Raw genomic sequence first — 19,077 nt, 5'->3', positions numbered from 1 at the left:
GACAGAGACAGAGGAGCCAGCTGTGTCCACTCTCACTGTAGCCCCACAGCTCTGCTGTAGTGTCAGCTGTGTCCACTCTCACTGTAGCCCCACAGCTCTGCTGTAGTGTCAGCTGTGTCCACTCTCACTGTAGCCCCACAGGTCTGCTGTAGTGTCAGCTGTGTCCACTCTCACTGTAGCCCCACAGGTCTGCTGTAGTGTCAGCTGTGTCCACTCTCACTGTAGCCCCACAGGTCTGCTGTAGTGTCAGCTGTGGCCACTCTCACTGTAGCCCCACAGGTCTGCTGTAGTGTCAGCTGTGTCCACTCTCACTGTAGCCCCACAGCTCTGCTGTAGTGTCAGCTGTGTCCACTCTCACTGTAGCCCCACAGCTCTGCTGTAGTGTCAGCTGTGTCCACTCTCACTGTAGCCCCACAGGTCTGCTGTAGTGTCAGCTGTGTCCACTCTCACTGTAGCCCCACAGGTCTGCTGTAGTGTCAGCTGTGTCCACTCTCACTGTAGCCCCACAGGTCAGCTGTAGTGTCAGCTGTGTCCACTCTCACTGTAGCCCCACAGCTCTGCTGTAGTGTCAGCTGTGTCCACTCTCACTGTAGCCCCACAGGTATGCTGTAGTGTCAGCTGTGTCCACTCTCACTGTAGCCCCACAGCTCTGCTGTAGTGTCAGCTGTGTCTACTCTCACTGTAGCCCCACGGGTCTGCTGTAGTGTCAGCTGTGTCCACTCTCACTGTACAGTGTGAACTCTGGGTCTGCCTCTCACACACCTGACTGACTGATGGGGTCTGCCTCACACACACCTGACTGACTGATGGGGTCCCTGACTCAGCTATTGAGCCTCCGGGATTCTCGGTGCACCTCAAAGAGAGAACTCAGGACCTCACTGGGAAATCCAAAGGCAGAGGAGAATGTTTCATGATCAGTAACTCATAGTGTGAGCACAGGAATGTAAGCACTAGTAAAAGATTATGGTGTCTGCATTCTGTCCAATCAATACTGCAGTGTTCATTTACCCATAATCACTACTGCGGTGTTTATTCCTCCATAATCACTACTGCAGTGTTTATCTCTCCATAATCAATACTGCAGTGTTTATTCTTCCATAATCACTACTGCGGTGTTTATTCCTCCATAATCACTACTCTGCATGTCTTCCAGCAATATTTTCTGTTTGTATATTAGTGTATTTGTATTTGTGAAACATTGAATGAGATCTATGTTGTTCTGTTTCCTGTTATGGTGTTAGGGGTGTGATATTTTGATATTTGGACTCTGATTATGTTAACTGCCATTCACTGACTTATGAACCAACCATCCATTATTTGGTCACCTGTCTTTGTTTGCTAATGAATGTTATTTGTCATGTCTTTGTCTATTTTGTCTTTGATGAAGACACAGTAGTGTTGAAATGTTGCTGCGTTTGTAAAATTAAAAAGCTGAAAATGGATCAGTGTGTTCCAGACCTTTCAAGCTCTTCTTTAAATTTTTATTAGCAGTTCAGATCTTTTAATTCATCATCCTCTGACTGAACTACATTATTTACTGTATTTACTCTTTTACAGACTATCTGGCTGTGGTCTCACTGAAGAGTCTTGCAAATCTCTCACATCCATTCTACAAACAGAATGCTCACTGAGAAAGCTGGAGATGAATAATAATGACCTGCAGAATTCAGGAGTGGAGCAGCTCTGTGCTGGACTGAAGAGTTCACACTGTAAACTGGAGATTCTCAGGTGAGTTTCTGTGACTATTTTTGAATGTAAATAAAGAGCCATTTTAAAAAGGTCAGTGTCATCTCCCTTATAGTACAATATTAAACAAACATTGCCAGGCAAGGCAATGCAAGGAAATTTACACTTTTATATTATATTATAAAGTTCTTTTCTTTAAATATTTCTAAATATAGTTTTCTGTGGAAACCTCACTGCATTTCATTAAATGACCACACTGTGCAGACAAAGAGTTACATTTGTGACGCATGAGCAGATTTTCAAGTCTAGAAGAGAAATATAACATTGTAAAGAGAAGACACAGATGAGTCCTTGTCCACGTGTACAGGTGTATTTATTACAATGCTGCTTCAACTAGGCGCTTTGGCATTTTGTCCACAAGCTGCATTTTTGGTCACCTGAGCACAGAAATTTTGCAAAATGTCTTTTACAATCACACATGATTCCCTTGTGTTTTTGGGTGGGAGACCCTGTTCTCATTATGATTTAGACCTTGTGTTCAACACATGTTGAGGTGAGCTGAACTGATAGCCGTGCTGGAAGAAAGAACTCCACTGAAAGAATCTCATTGTAGCTCCACTGGTCTGCTGTAGTGTCAACTGTTTTTTTGTGTGTGTAAATTATTGATTTTAGTGAATAAATTAGTTGTGTGAAGTAGCAATATTGTGTGTGTGTGTGTGTGTGTGTGTGTGTTTGTGTGTGTGTGTGTGTGTGTGTTTGTGTGTGGTGCATATCATGTGTGTTGTTTTGTAATTACATCAGAACTTTAGATCAGACATTTCTGCACCCATAATTCATCATTAGATAGTACAGAATGTAGATACATCGAGAATTATAACCACTTGTAAAATTATAACCACAGGTAGACTTATAACTAAATGTAAAATTATAACCACTTGTAGAATCATAATTAAATGTAGAATTATAACCACAAGTAGAATTTTTGGAATCTTGAAATACAACCTTTTTCAAGGGTATGAATCAAAGAACTGAAGATACTTGTAAGTGATATAAAATATTAAGTGCTGGACAGAAATGAAACCTTTCTCAGGTAATAATATTTATGTTTATGTAACCCACACCCTTGATTTATTGGTGATGATTCATTCAAATTGTAATCTTATGGGTTAATTAATGACTCCCTGACTGACTTCATGTGAATGTCATAATCTGATAAGGAATTAAACAGTATATAGTTTATTATACACTATAATAGTGGTTTTACCACTGTATTAACCTGTGTACCCTGAAATTCCTCTGTGCTGTAAGGCCATTTTAGTGTGTCACCACGAGAGAGAGAGAGAGAGAGAGAGAGAGAGAGAGAGAGAGAGAGAGAGAGAGAGAGATTATTTGTATGTGTGAGAGAGGCAGAACTATTATCTGTGTGTATGTGAGAGAGAGACAGAAGTTGTGTTTGTGTGTGAGAGAGAGAGACAGAGAGACAGACAGACCTATTATTGTGTCTGTGTGAAAGAGACAGAACTATTATTTGTGTGTGTGTGTGTATGTGAAAGAGAGCGAGCCAGAGAGAGAGCAGCCTGACTGACTGATGGGGTCTGAGTCTCACACACCTGACTGAGTGATTGGGTCTGCCTCACACACACCTGACTGACTGATGGGGTCCCTGACTCAGCTATTGAGCCTCCGGGATTCTCGGTGCACCGCACAGACAGAACTGAGGACCTCACTGGGAAAAGAAAAGGCAGAGAATGTTTCATGATCAGTGACTCATAGTGTGAGCACAGGAATGTAAACACTAGTAAAAGATTATGGTGTCTGCATTCTGTCCAATCAATACTGCAGTGTTCATTCCCCCATAATCACTACTGCGGTGTTTATTCCTCCATAATCACTACTGAAGTGTTTATCCCTCCATAATCAATACTGCAGTGTTTATTCCTCCATAATCACTACTCTGCATGTCTTCCAGCAATATTTTCTGTTTGTATATTAGTGTATTTGTATTTGTGAAACATTGAATGAGATCTGTGTTGTTCTGTTTCCTGTTATGGTGTTAGGGGTGTGATATTTTGATATTTGGACTCTGATTATGGTAACTGCCATTCACTGACTTATAAACCAACCATCCATTATTTGGTCACCTGTCTTAGGTTGCTAATGAATGTTATTTGTCATGTCTTTGTCCATTTTGTCTTTGATGAAGACATAGTAGTGTTGAAATGTTGCTGCGTTTGTAAAATTAAAAAGCTGAAAATGGATCAGTGTGTTCCAGACCTTTCAAGCTCTTCTTTAATTTTTTATTAGCAATTCAGATCTTTTAATTCATCATCCTCTGACTGAACTACATTATTTACTCTTTTACAGACTATCTGGCTGTGGTCTCACGGAAGACTCTTGCAAATCTCTCACATCAGTTCTACAAACAGAAAACTCACTGAGAGAGCTGGAGATGAATAATAATGATCTGCAGAATTCAGGAGTGGAGCAGCTCTGTGCTGGACTGAAGAGTTCACACTGTAAACTGGAGTTTCTCAGGTGAGTTTCTGTGACTATTTTTGAATGTAAATAAAGAGCCATTTTAAAAAGGTCAGTGTGAACTCCATTACAGTATTAAACAAACATTGCCAGGCAAGGCAATGCAAGGAAATTTACACTTTTATATTATATTATAAAGTTCTCTTCTTTAAATATTTCTAAATATAGTTTTCTGTTGAAACTTCGCTGCATTTCATTAAATGACCACACTGTGCAGACAAAGAGTTATATTTGTGATGGATGAACAGATATTCAAGTCTAAAATAGAAATATAACATTGTAAAGAGGAGACACAGATGAGTCCTCGTGTACAGGTGTATTTATTACAATGCTGCTTCAACTAGGCACTTTGGCATTTTGTCCACAAGCTGCATTTTTGGTCACCTGAGCGCAGAAATCTAGCAAAATGTCTTACAGGATGAATATATTCAGAAACTCCAACAACAGTGTTGTAAAATGAAGTGTTCTAATGTAAGATCTTCACTGAATTAATTTATCTAGTTTATGTATGGAAACACTGTAAACATCAGTCATTCTAATCTCTCTGCAAATAAAAGCCCTTAAAATCTTAATTAAAACATTTAAAGCTGAACCATTGAGGTTTTGGACACATTACAGGACACTTTTACAATCACACGATTCCCTTGTGTTTTTGGGTGGGAGACCCTGTTCTCATTATGATTTACACCGTGTGTTCAACACATGTTGAGATGAGCTGAACTGACAGCCGTGCTGGAGGAAAGAACTCAACAAGTTAATATTCATTCAATAGAACTGAAAGGTTTATTGGTTATTCCTTAAGATGAACCTGTGATCTTTATCCACAGGTGTTTTTATGAAACATGTAGCTGGCTAATATTAGTAACCTTAAGCTTGCCAAGTTACAGTATATTGTTGGTTACTACACCTAGACACCTCACACTAATGTCATATTAGCTTGACTTAGGAGTGAATGTTGGCTGCTAATTTTTTCATCAAGCCAGAGACATCAAACTAAAATAGAACAGTGATGGTAGAAGACGTGGAGTCAGCAGAGAGAGAAACTGAGCAGACAGCTGACAGTAAACTCAGGACATCTGAACAAAGTAGTGAGGAACAATGTTCAGCACTGGACGAGTGAACCTGTGGACTTAATTACAAGAGAGAAAGAAAGACAAACAAGACACAGTAATCAGGAGATTAGGAGGAGAGAAGGAGTGAAGTGTGTGTGTGTGTGTGTGTGTGTGTGTGTGTGTGTTGCATAGCATGTGTGGTGTTTTGTATTACATCAGAACTTTAGCTCAGACATTTCTGCACCAATAATTCATCATTTGATACTACATAATTCAGTTACACTGAGAATTATAACCACACGTAGAAATATAACCACACCTAGAATTATAATCACATGTAGAATTATAACGAAATGTAGCAATATAACTACATGTAGAAATATAACCACACACAGAATTAAACCAGACCTCACACTGTTTAGTTCAGGACCAATATAACTACTGTTTATACACAGTAAACCAGACCTCACACTGTTTAGTTCAGGACCAATATGACTACTGTATATACACAGTAAACCAGACCTCACACTGTTTAGTTCAGGACCAATATGACTACTGTTTATACACAGTAAACCAGACCTCACACTGTTTAGTTCAGGACCAATATGACTACTTGTTTATACACAGTAAACCAGACCTCACACTGTTTAGTTCAGGACCAATATGACTACTGTTTATGTACAGTAAACCAGACCTCACACTGTTTAGTTCAGGACCAATATGACTACTGTATATACACAGTAAACCAGACCTCACACTGTTTAGTTCAGAGCCAGTATGACTACTGTTTATACACAGTAAACCAGACCCCACACTGTTTATTTCAGGACCAATATGACTACTGTTTATACACAGTAAACCAGACCTCACACTGTTTAGTTCAGGACCAATATGACTACTGTTTATGCACAGTAAACCAGACCTCACACTGTTTAGTTCAGGACCAATATGACTACTGTTTATACACAGTAAACCAGACCTCACACTGTTTAGTTCAGAGCCAGTATGACTACTGTTTATACACAGTAAACCAGACCTCGCACTGTTTAGTTCAGGACCAATATGACTACTGTATATAGACATTAAACCAGACCTCACACTGTTTAGTTCAGGACCAATATGACTACTGTTTATACACAGTAAACCAGACCTCGCACTGTTTAGTTCAGGACCAATATGACTACTGTATATACACAGTAAACCAGACCTCACACTGTTTAGTTCAGGACCAATATGACTACTGTATATACACAGTAAACCAGACCTCGCACTGTTTAGTTCAGGGCCAATATGACTACTGTATATACAAAGTAAACCAGACCACATACTGTTTAGTTCAGGGCCAATATGACTACTGTTAATACACAGTAAACCAGACCACACACTGTTTAGTTCAGGACCAATATAACTACTGTTTATACACAGTAAACCAGACCTCGCACTGTTTAGTTTAGGACCAATATGCCTACTGTATATACACAGTAAACCAGACCTCACACTGTTTAGTTCAGGACCAATATGACTACTGTATATACACAGTAAACCAGACCTCGCACTGTTTAGTTCAGGACCAATATGACTACTGTTTATACACAGTAAACCAGACCTCGCACTGTTTAGTTCAGGGCCAATATGACTACTGTATATACACAGTAAACCAGACCTCACACTGTTTAGTTCAGAACCAATATGACTACTGTATATACACAGTAAACCAGACCTCACACTGTTTAGTTCAGGACCAATATAACTACTGTTTATACACAGTAAACCAGACCTCACACTGTTTAGTTCAGGACCAATATAACTACTGTTTATACACAGTAAACCAGACCTCGCACTGTTTAGTTCAGGGCCAATATGACTACTGTATATACACAGTAAACCAGACCACATACTGCTTAGTTCAAGGGCAATATGACTACTGTTAATACACAGTAAACCAGACCACACACTGTTTAGTTCAGGGCCATTATGACTACTGTTTATACACAGTAAACCAGACCTCACACTGTTTAGTTCAGGGCCATTATGACTACTGTTTATACACAGTAAACCAGACCTCACACTGTTTAGTTCAGGACCAATATGACTACTGTTTATACACAGTAAACCAGACCTCACACTGTTTAGTTCAGGGCCAATATGACTACTGTTTATACACAGTAAACCAGACCTCACACTGTTTAGTTCAGGACCAATATGACTACTGTTTATACACAGTAAACCAGACCTCACACTGTTTAGTTCAGGGCTAATATGACTACTGTTTATACACAGTAAACTAGACCTCACACTGTTTAGTTCACGTCCAATATGACTACTGTATATACACAGTAAACCAGACCTCACACTGTTTAGTTCAGGGCCAATATGACTACTGTTTGAAATCTTATTTATTACACAGATTGACACAAGTATGTTTCATTTACTGTTTATAATGCTTCACCTCAATTGAAACGTGTGTGTGTGTGAGGGAGAGACAGAACTATTATTTGTGTGTGTGTGTTTGAGAGAGGGGGAGAGAGAACTTTTATCTGTGTGTGTGCGTGAGAGAGAGAGACAGAACTATTATCTGTGTGTGTGTGTGTGTGTGTGTGTGTGTTTATGAGAGAGAAATAGAGAGAGAGACAGAGAGAGAGACAGATCTATTATTTGTAAGTGTGAGACAGAACTATTATCTGTGAGTTTGTGTGTGTGTGAAATAGAGAGAGAGAGAGACGGACAGATTTATTTATGTGTGTTAGAGAGGCAGAACTATTATCTGTGTGTGACCACCACTGATAGAATGTGCTCCTCACTGGACCCCTTGCTGTGCTCCTTGTCTTTCTGCTTCCTCCATACAGGAGAACAAACACTGACCACAGAAAATAGTTAAAACCACAAGATGTCTGGAGGGCTCAGAAGTTCAGAAACAATAGTGAAGGTGTTTTGCAGGGAAAAGATATAAAATACAAATAGTGGGAGAGTCAAGGCACTGTTCTGTTAAAAAAAAAGGAAAAAATGTGTAAAACTCTTATTTAATGCATTGTTCATAGCAACACTCTAATACAATGGTTATGCTAGTTTTAATGTGTCCAAGCTACATCCCACACAATATAGTAACATGGCCGTCTTTAGGGTTCACAAATTATGAAGAAAATCATCAGTATTATCTTAGTGTTTGATAAATGGTAAAGGAGTGTTGGAGGCAGCCATCTTCAGTTGCTGGTTATTTCAGCTGCAGATGATTAGAGAGAGATACCAACCTTTATACATCTCTGTTATGTGCCAGTGTAGGGGGAGAGACCACAACAGACACTTTATTCTGAGCACAAACCATTATTACAAAAAAAGTAATAGATTTCTACAAACATGCCATCTGTCTCTATGGGGAGTATAAGCCAGAATAAAAACCAAACCCAACACATGCTCCACCCCAAACCTGTCTTCATTAAACATAAACCAGAAGAGGGAAAAGAAAATACAGTAGTGGATGTAACAAGCTCAAATCCACTCAGTGAATGTACAGTAATCTTCTACACCCAAGATATTTTATGTTGATACACACAGCCGCACAATAGACTACACTACCCAACACTGGCACAATGACCTGGGGGAGTTGTACTAGGACAGAACCAACTCTGGAAACTGAAGGTACAAATCTGTGTTCTATTAGCATGCCTGTGTTCAGTCTGTCTATTAAATCTTATCAGGCTGCAGTTATGGAGTGTTTGTAGTTTCACTGTAACTGTAGTGTGGTAGCAGCTGGGTGTGTTTGGGTGTGTGTAGGGCACCAGAATGGTCAGAAACAGTATAACACCATTATATGTAGTGAAGATAATGTTCCTAATATTTTTCTCAACTAAAACTGGGAGCACACGAAACAGCAGAAAACAGTTTGGTCTAGAAATACAGTAATAACCTTGTGATTGTTGCCCTTGTGTTTTTAGGAAGTCTATGTTGACATATTAAAAATGCCAAAAGGTACAATAAAAACACTCCACAAATTCTTAAAATTGTACTATTTGAAAAAAATAAAGGTAGTAATAACGTTAATATCCAAGAAGCACTTGTATCCAGCAGTAACAGAAATATGAGTGACAAGTTTCTGAATTTGAGTGACAGTAATTTTATCCAATCACATATGTGGTAGGACGGCCGGGCCAGCAGAATATTGAATGACGTCATTACAGTGGACAATAGCATCAGGGGAGCTGTTTTAACTTACTGAGGTGAAGAGAACTGTAGTGGATCATGAAAATGACAGAAAATCTCAAACTGGAATTGGAGGATATTTGCTGCTATGGTGATTTCCAAGAGAAAAGGAAAATTCCAGAAAGGGACAGACAAAAAGTAAAAGTAGATGGACTAAGACAGACAGACAAAGCCTGTGTGAGTTTTTCACTGAATCTCTGATCGTCATTCATGGCTAACAGCTAACTAGCTAATGTTAGCAAAGAAAGTCTAGCTATGTTGATTTGTTTAGTTGTTTACTGTTCAGCACAGATATCCAACCAGCTAACAGTCTCAACAATTTGACCAAACCGTCAATAAGCAAGATTGGACTTCTTGTCTTTGCAACAATCAAGTTACAGTCTTTAGGAGAAATGCGGTTGGATCTTCACGTAGCTGAGAGCAGGAGGGAGGAGGGTGAGGGTGTGACGGGAGATTTGACGGGGATGTGATTTATAACATCTGGTGTTCATGAAGTACAGCTGTGTATTAATCAGTCAGGTCCCCTACATCAGTTTAAACACATTTAAACCTTGTAGCTAGGTTACAGGTGGTCACTAGGTTACAGGTGGTCACTAGGTTACAACCACGATCACGCTATCCGCGCTTTAGCGATTCACGGTCAAGTCATCCGCGCTTTAAATTCATTGCTCCTATATGCGCGATTTTACGGTATTTCGCTGTATTTTTAAGAGCTTTGATGGACATGCACGTTTACTACATTTAAAAGTACAAAATACAGTTTACTTGATTGAACTAGTTTAATTGCATAATTAGATTAAACACAATTGGTAATATATTTACACAGCTTAATAAGCATTGTGGAAAATGCTTTTTTCTACATAATGTTTCTCAGAAGGTTATTATAGATCTTGACGGCCAGCTGAAACAGGGGTCATCACTAGTGAAATGTGGCAAATGTGCAGGACAGGGGAACTCCAGGGCTGAAATATTCCACTGCCAATTGAATGGTGGCCCTTGGCCATCACCAGATCATTAATAAATCTATATTGAAGTTTTACATATTTTTCTGAATTTTAACAAAATGCAAAAACAGTTCCACTACCACATGTGAGTAGAAGCCCTTGACTATTGGCAGAGTAAGTTTGGACACTCACTGTACAATGTCTTCATAAATCCATATTAAAGTCAAACTACCTTTAGGCGAAATAATGCACTCATTTTGTATAGATTGAATTTGCAGAGTATCAGCAGAGTAAGTTTGGACAGATTTCACTCTACTATTTTTCATAAACTCCTATTAAAATAATAATACCTTTGGGTGAATTCATGTACTCATTTCATTCAGGTTGATTTTGGATATCTATTTCCCAGAAATGTCCCATAAAGCCAAGACAGTTCCATGACCACATAAGAGTACATTTATATTTACTTTTACAGCATTTGGCAGATGCTCTTATCCAGAGCGACTTAGAAAAGTGCTTTGTCATTTCCTCATAGAACAGATCCTAGCCAGTAAAGTAGGTTAGAGTGCAAGATACCAATGAACTAGAATACTGTTGAAATACAGGGATCAATGCTAATGTCTAGAAGTACAAAATACATTTAAGCTCTATAACAGACAATCAGTGCAATAATCCATAAGTACTAAAGTTAGTCAACACAGGCGCAGTCAACATCGGAGTAATAAACAAGTACTAGAGTTAGTCAACATAGGAGCAGTCAGAGTAGTAAACTAAGTGTTAGTCAACATAGGAGCAGTCAACATCGGAGTAATAAACAAGTACTAGAGTTAGTCAACATAGGAGCAGTCAGAGTAGTAAACAATAAGTACTAGTGTTAGTCAACATAGGAGCAGTCAACATCAGAGTAATAAACAAGTACTAGAGTTAGTCAACATAGGAGCAGTCAGAGTAGTAAACAATAAGTACTAGAGTTAGTCAACATAGGAGCAGTCAGAGTAGTAAACAATAAGTACTAGAGTTAGTCAACATAGGAGCAGTCAACATCAGAGTAATAAACACCCTACAAGAAGTACTAGTGTTTCAGTTAGTCAACATAGGAGCAGGATCAGTGGTCATTTAAATATTCCACAAACAGATGTGTCTTCAGTCTGTGTTTGAAGACTGCGAGGGACTCTGCTGTCCAGACAGCACGCGGAAGTTTAATAATCCCATATTAAAGTCATACTACCATTAGGGGAATTCATGTACTCATTTACAATATGCTGATTTTGGATATCTATTTCTCAGAGATATTCCCATAATGACAAAATAATTCCACTATACTATATACTATGGAGTATGTTGTGATATCTGTTGTATCTACTGTAGGGTATATTGTAATATTGTATCTACTGTAGAGTACATTGTGATATCTGTTGTATCTACTGTAGGGTACATTGTAATATTTGTTGTATCTACTGTAGACTATATTGTATTGTCTGTTGTATCTACTGTAGGGTATATTGTGATGTCTGTTGTATCTGCTGTAGGGTATATTGTGATATCTGTTGTATCTACTGTAGGGTATATTGTGATATCTGTTGTATCTACTTGCAGTCTAGCTATCTGTAATCTTGAGGAAAACACTTGTGAAAGTCTGGCATCAGCTTTGCAACTTCCAAAAAAAGTATGCATCGCTTAGGATTCTTAGACTTTATCTCTGAGTCACAGGTCCATAAATGTGACAGTGTTATTACTCCTGTTATCACAGCCAGATGTAGAATTCTGCCAAGATTTTACTGGCATCATCTCATACAGTCTGACATGTAACAGTCTAATAAGACCACTGAAATCACACAGTGTAAGTCCAGCTTTGGGGTTCTTCTGATGTAGGTTAATAGTGCACTAGAGTTCTGAAGGGCTGAATAAAATAAGAGCTAAAATAAACACAGACAGCAGCGATCTGGAGAAGAGTGAACAAAACCATCTGCCATGGAGGACGCCAGAGAGAGATGAGAGTGGAGGAACCTCCACTACAGTTACCAGCCTCTCTAGCTGCCCCATGCAGGCTGCTCTGGAAGTGCATCTCACTCTCTGTCTCTCTCTACCTGTTTCCCTCCTTTCTGCAGACTGTCTGGTTGTTTGGTCACAGAGGAAGGCTGTTCTTCTCTGGCTTCAGCTCTGAGGTCAAACCCCTCCCACCTGAAAGAACTGGACCTGACGTACAATCACCCAGGAGAGTCAGGAGTGAAGCTGCTCTCTTCTAGACTGGAGGATCCCCACTGCAGACTGGACACTCTCAGGTATGGAACGTTAGTGTGTGCATGCGTATGTGGGTTTGTTTGTGTGTGCTTACGTGTATATGTGTGTGTGTGTGTGTGTGTGTGTGTGTGTGTGTGTGTCTGTGTGTGTTTATGAAAGAGTGAGAATGAGAAAATAATGAAAACTGAGTCTTCCATTCCTGAGTAGTGCAGTTCCCATATCATACTGTGGTGGCTGGTGAGTTCGCTCTCCATCATTCTCCTGTAGGAACTGCTGAGTTTTAGTTGACATGCTACATTTCCTCAGCCTCCTCAGGAAGTACAGATGCTGTTCTGTCAGGAGTTTATAAACTCTGTTCCATTTTTTGAGGTTAGTTGTAATTCATTTTTGAACCACAGGGTGTCAGTAGCAGCGAGTCGGTTTATGTGTGTAGCGATCGTAGAGTGAGAGAATACAACTCCAAGAGTTCTAGTTATTGTAGTTATTATAGTTATTGTAGTTATTATAGCCGTGCTAATGCAGTTGTCTGCGTACATCTCATACCTTTTGAAAACATTGTGGTTGTGTGTAGTTTATTGTATTGTTATTTGTAATCACAGATCATTATTTGGTGGATAATGTTATTCTCTGTGAAGTTTGCTGCATTGTGTTTTGTGTATATCGGTACTTGTTGTGGCTGGCTTGTTGTTGATTTGTCTTTCATGTGATTCAGTTTCACGTTTCCTCCTGTTGTCAATAAAACTGTGAACAAGAGCTGAACATTTTCAGAGTTCTGATGTCAGGAGAGTGTTAACCTGCAGGTCATGCTGTGTATCGTACATAAACAGAGGACACAGCAGATACTGTTGGGATTTCTTTATGATGTGGTGTTTGTTGTAGGTCCAGGTGAGGTCCTCACTGATGTGGGGTGTGTGTTGTAGGTCCAGGTGAGGTCCTCACTGTTGTGGGGTGTGTGTGTTGTAGGTCCAGGTGAGGTCCTCACTGATGTGGTGTGTGTGTGTGTTGTAGGTCCAGGTGAGGTCCTCACTGATGTGGGGTGTGTGTTGTAGGTCCAGGTGAGGTCTTCACTGATGTGGGGTGTGTGTGTTGTAGGACCAGGGGATGTCCTCACTGATGTGGTGTGTGTGTGTTGTAGGTCCAGGTGAGGTCCTCACTGATGTGGGGTGTGTGTTGTAGGTCCAGGTGAGGTCCTCACTGATGTGGGGTTTGTGTGTTGTAGGACCAGGTGATGTCCTCACTGATGTGGGGTGTGTTGTAGGTCCAGGTGAGGTCCTCACTGATGTGAACTCCACGAAGGTGAAGGAGTTCACCTCCATCTCTCCTGTCTGTAGTGGTGTGTGCTGTTGCTTCTCCTTCCTCCTTGGGTCAACAATCATCTTCTTGGTCTTGTCTGCATTCAGGGAGAGATTGTTGTCATGACACCATGACACCATATCTGTCACCTCCCTCCTGTATGCTGTCTCATCCAGTGATCAGTCAAACCAGTTTGATGATGCTGGTGTTATACTGGGCGGCCACACAGTCCTGGGGGGTCCCAGAGTTCTCAGTCCTTGTGCTGGATGTACATTGCCAGTTCTGACTGACTGATTCTGTCTGTTAGAAAGTTCAGCCCCCATTTACAGAAGGAGGGTGTGAGTCAGTGGTGAGTGTTTCAGTCAGTTTGGTTGGGGTGACTGTGTTGACTGCTGAGCTGTAATCAGTGAACAGCACTGGAACATAACTGTCCATGTCCTCCAGATGTGTGAGACGTGTGGATGTCAGTACTGACAGTGTCCTCGGTGCACTGGTTCTGGTGGGCTGTAAACTGGTGGGGTCCTCTGGACAATAACGGACATTACAGTAGTAAGAATATAGACAATAAGGAGCAGAATAAGTAGTGAGATGGAGAAAAATAAATAAAGAAATATGGAACAATAAGCAATTAATGTCTAGTGTGGTTTTCTAGAAGTCTTAGTCTGGTCCCGACGGTGTGCACATGACCGAAACTCTTCCTGTATGAGATCATCCATGAAGGGCAGCGGGGAAGTAGCTGTGTGGGGTGGAGGTGTGGGGGGCTACAACAGGGGGCATCATGGGGTGGTGGGAGGAGCCATGGCAGCTGAGACAGTAACGTCATGACATCAGGGGTAGGTGAACCTCAGCAGACAGAGAGACTAGATTATTAGACATGTCCAGGTAGAGGGTGTGTAAATTAGGAAACTATGATGTGCAAAGATGGACTTTGGCAGATGTAGCTGTGGCAGCACAGCTAAAAGGAACCACAGGCATGATCAACACTGCGCCGCTCTCAGTCAACAAACTAGAGAGACAAAAGAGAGGTGAAGTGACAACATCATCACATCCCAGTTTACCAGAACTCTCAATGCCCAGAACGATGTGTGTGTCTGAAATGGAGAGAGAGAGCGAGAACTATTATCTTTGTGTGTTTGTGTGAGAGAGAGACAGAACTATTATCTGTGTGTGTGAGAGAGAGAGAGAGAGAGAGAGAGAGAGAGAGAGAGAATTATTATCTGTGTGAGACATAGAGAGACAGAACTATTATCTGTGCGAGAGAGAGAGAGAAAGAGCTACAGAACTATTATCTGTGTGTGAGACAGAGAGAGAGCGACAGAACTATTATCTGTGTGTGAGACAGAGAGAGACAACTATTATCTGTGTGTGAGACAGAACTTTTCTGTGTGTGAGAGAGAGAGAGAGAGACAGAACTATTATCTCTGTGTGTGTGAGAGAGAGAAACAGAACTGTTATCTGTGTGTGAGAGAGAGAGAGAGAGCGACAGAACTATTATCTGTGTGTGGAACAGAGAGAGAGAGAGAGAGAGAAAGAGAGAGAGACAGAACTAATAACTGTGTGTGTGAGAGAGAGAGAACTAATAACTGTGTGTGTGTGAGAGAGAGAGACAGAAATATTATCTGTGTGAGAGAGAGAGAGAGAGAGACAGAACTATAATCTGTTTGAGAGAGAGAGAGAGAGAGACAGAACTATTATCTGTGAGAGAGAGAGAGACAGAACTATTATCTGTGAGAGAGAGAGAGAGACAGAACTATTCTCTGTGAGAGAGAGAGAGACAGAACTATTATCTTTGTGTGTGTGAGAGAGAGAGAGAGAGACAGAACTATTATCTGAGAGAGAGAGAGAAAGAGAGAGAGACAGAATTTTACCTGTGTGTGTGAGAGAGAGAGAGAGAGAGACAGAACTATTATCTGTGTGTTTGTGAGAGAGAGACAGAACTATTATCCCTGTGAGAGAGAGAGAGAGAGAGAGAGACAGAACTATTATCTGTATGTGAGAGAGAGAGAGAGAGAACTATTATCTGTGTGTGAGAGAGAGAGAGAGAGAGAGACAGAACTATTATCTGTGTGTGAGAGAGAGAGAGAGACAGAACTATTATCTGTATGTGAGAGAGAGAGAGAGACAGAGACAGAACTATTATCTGTGTGTGAGAGAGAGAGAGAGAGACAGAACTATTATCTGTATGTGAGAGAGAGAGAGAGAGAGAGAGAGAGACAGAACTATTATCTGTGTGAGAGAGAGAGAGACAGAACTATTATCCGTGTGTGTGTGAGAGAGAGACAGAACTATTATCCGTGTGAGAGAGAGAGAGAGAGAGAGACAGAACTATTATCTGTGTGTGAGAGAGAGAGAGAGAGAGAGACAGAACTATTATCTGTATGTGAGAGAGAGAGAGAGAGAGAGAGACAGAACTATTATCTGTGTGAGAGAGAGAGACAGAGACAGAACTATTATCCGTGTGAGAGAGAGAGAGAAAGAACTATTATCCGTGTGAGAGAGAGAGAGAGAGAGAGACAGAACTATTATCCGTGAGAGAGCGAGAGAGACAGAACTATTATCTGTGTGTGTGTGTGTGAGAGAGAGACAGAACTAATATCTGTGTGTGAGACAGAGAGAGAGACAGAAATATTATCTGTGTTAGCCAGAGAGAGAGAGAGAGAGAAAGAGAGAGAGACAGAACTATTATTTGTGTGTGAGAGAGAGAGAGACAGAACTATTATCTGTGTGAGAGAGAGAGAGAGAGAGAGAGACAGAACTATTATCTGTGTGTGAGAGAGAGAGACAGAGAGAGACAGAACTATTATCTGTGTGTGTGTGTGTGTGTGTGTGTGTGTGAGAGAGAGAGAGACAGACAGAACTATTTTCTGTGTGTGAGAGAGAGAGAGACAGAACTATTATCTGTGTGTGAGAGAGAGAGAGAGACAGAACTATTATCCGTGTGAGAGAGAGAGAGAGACAGAACTATTATCTGTGTGTGAGAGAGAGAGAGAGAGAGACAGAACTATTATCTCTGTGTGTGTGTGTGAGAGAGAGAGAGACAGTACTATTATCTGTGTGTGTGTGTGTGTGTGTGAGAGAGAGAGAGAGACAGAACTATTATCTGTGAGACAGAGAGAGAGAGAGAGACAGAACTATTACCTCTGTGTGTGAGAGAGAAAGCGACAGAACTATTATCTGTGTGTGAGAGAGAGAGAGACAGAACTATTATCCGTGTGAGAGAGAGAGAGAGACAGAACTATTATCTGTGTGAGAGAGAGAGAGAGAGACAGAACTATTATCTGTGTGTGAGAGAGAGAGAGAGAGAGAGAGAGACAGAACTATTATCTGTGAGACAGAGAGAGAGAGAGAGACAGACCTATTATCTCTGTGTGTGAGAGAGAAAGCGACAGAACTATTATCTGTGTGTGTGTGTGTGTGTGTGTGTGTGTGTGTGTGTGTGTGTGTGTGTGTGTGTGTGTGTGAGAGAGAGAGAGACAGAACTATTATCTGTGTGTTTGTGAGAGAGAGAGAGAGAACTATTATCTGTGAGACAGAGAGAGAGAGAGACAGAACTATTATCCGTGTGAGAGAGAGAGAAAGAACTATTATCTGTGTGTGTGTGAGAGAGAGAGAGACAGAACTATTATCCGTGTGAGAGAGAGAGAGAGAGAGAGAGACAGAGACAGAACTATTATCTGTGTGTGAGAGAGAGAGAGAGACAGAACTATTATCCGTGTGAGAGAGAGAGAGTGACAGAACTATTATCTGTGTGTGAGACAGAGAGAGACAACTATTATCTGTGTGTGAGACAGAACTTTTCTGTGTGTGAGAGAGAGAGAAAGAGAGAGAGAGACAGAACTATTACCTGTGTGTGTGAGAGAGAGAAACAGAACTGTTATCTGTGTAAGAGAGAGAGAGAGAGAGAGAGCGACAGAACTATTATCTGTGTGTGGAACAGAGAGAGAGAGAGAGACAGAACGATTACCTGTGTGAGAGAGAAAGAGAGAGAGAGAGAACTAATAACTGTGTGTGTGAGAGAGAGAGACAGAAATATTATCTGTGTGAGAGAGAGAGAGAGACAGAACTATTATCCGTGTGAGAGAGAGAGAGACAGAACTATTATCTGTGTGAGAGAGAGAGAGAGAGTGACAGAACTATTATCTGTGTGAGAGAGAGAGAGAGAGACAGAACTATTATCCGTGTGAGAGAGAGAGAGAGAGACAGACAGAGACAACTATTATCTGTGTGTGAGAGAGAGAGAGACAGACAGAGACAACTATTATCTGTGTGTGAGAGAGAGAGAGAGAGACAGAACTATTATCCGTGTGAGAGAGAGAGAGAGAGAGAGAGACAGAACTATTATCTGTATGAGAGAGAGAGAGAGACAGAACTATTATCTGTGTGAGAGAGAGAGACAGAACTATTATCTGTGTGTGTGTGTGTGAGAGAGAGAGAGAGAGAGACAGAACTATTATCCGTGTGAGAGAGAGAGAGAGAGAGACAGAACTATTTTCCGTTTGAGAGAGAGAGAGAGAGAGAGAGAGACAGAACTATTTTCCGTTTGAGAGAGAGAGAGACAGAGACAACTATTATCTGTGTGTGAGAGAGAGAGAGAGAGAGAGACAGAACTATTATCCGTGTGAGAGAGAGAGAGAGAGACAGAACTATTTTCCGTTTGAGAGAGAGAGAGAGAGAGAGACAGAGACAACTATTATCTGTGTGTGAGAGAGAGAGAGAGAGAGAGACAGAACTATTATCCGTGTGAGAGAGAGAGAGAGAGAGAGAGAGAGACAGAACTATTATCTGTATGTGAGAGAGAGAGAGAGAGACAGAACTATTATCTGTGTGAGAGAGAGAGACAGAACTATTATCTGTGTGTGTGTGTGTGAGAGAGAGAGAGAGAGAGAGAGAGAGAGACAACTATTATCTGTGTGTGAGAGAGAAAGAGACAGACAGAGACAACTATTATCTGTGTGTGAGAGAGAGAGAGAGAGACAGAACTATTATCTGTGTGAGAGAGAGAGAGAGAGACAGAACTATTATCCGTGTGAGAGAGAGAGAGAGAGACAGACAGAGACAACTATTATCTGTGTGTGAGAGAGAAAGAGACAGACAGAGACAACTATTATCTGTGTGTGAGAGAGAGAGAG

The 19,077-nt window shown here is 40.8% G+C and overlaps 1 protein-coding gene across 1 annotated transcript in view; it reads left to right on the top strand.

Moving 5' to 3' along the window:
- LOC118240891 (NACHT, LRR and PYD domains-containing protein 3-like) overlaps positions 1–19,077 on the top strand; it is a 71,375-nt gene that overhangs the window by 29,494 nt on the left and 22,804 nt on the right. Inside the window, exons 9-11 of the mRNA XM_081712810.1 lie at positions 1,558–1,728; positions 4,051–4,221; positions 12,523–12,696. Of these exons, the coding sequence (XP_081568936.1) occupies positions 1,558–1,728; positions 4,051–4,221; positions 12,523–12,696 (516 nt within the window). The remainder of the gene's footprint in view (positions 1–1,557; positions 1,729–4,050; positions 4,222–12,522; positions 12,697–19,077) is intronic.

Source organism: Electrophorus electricus, chromosome 1, assembly GCF_041902795.1.
Source record: "Electrophorus electricus isolate QZ-2024a chromosome 1, ASM4190279v1, whole genome shotgun sequence".
NCBI lineage: Eukaryota > Metazoa > Chordata > Actinopteri > Gymnotiformes > Gymnotidae > Electrophorus > Electrophorus electricus.
The sequence above is the reverse complement of the archived record's forward strand: the minus strand, read 5'-3'. Positions and strand labels throughout refer to the sequence as shown.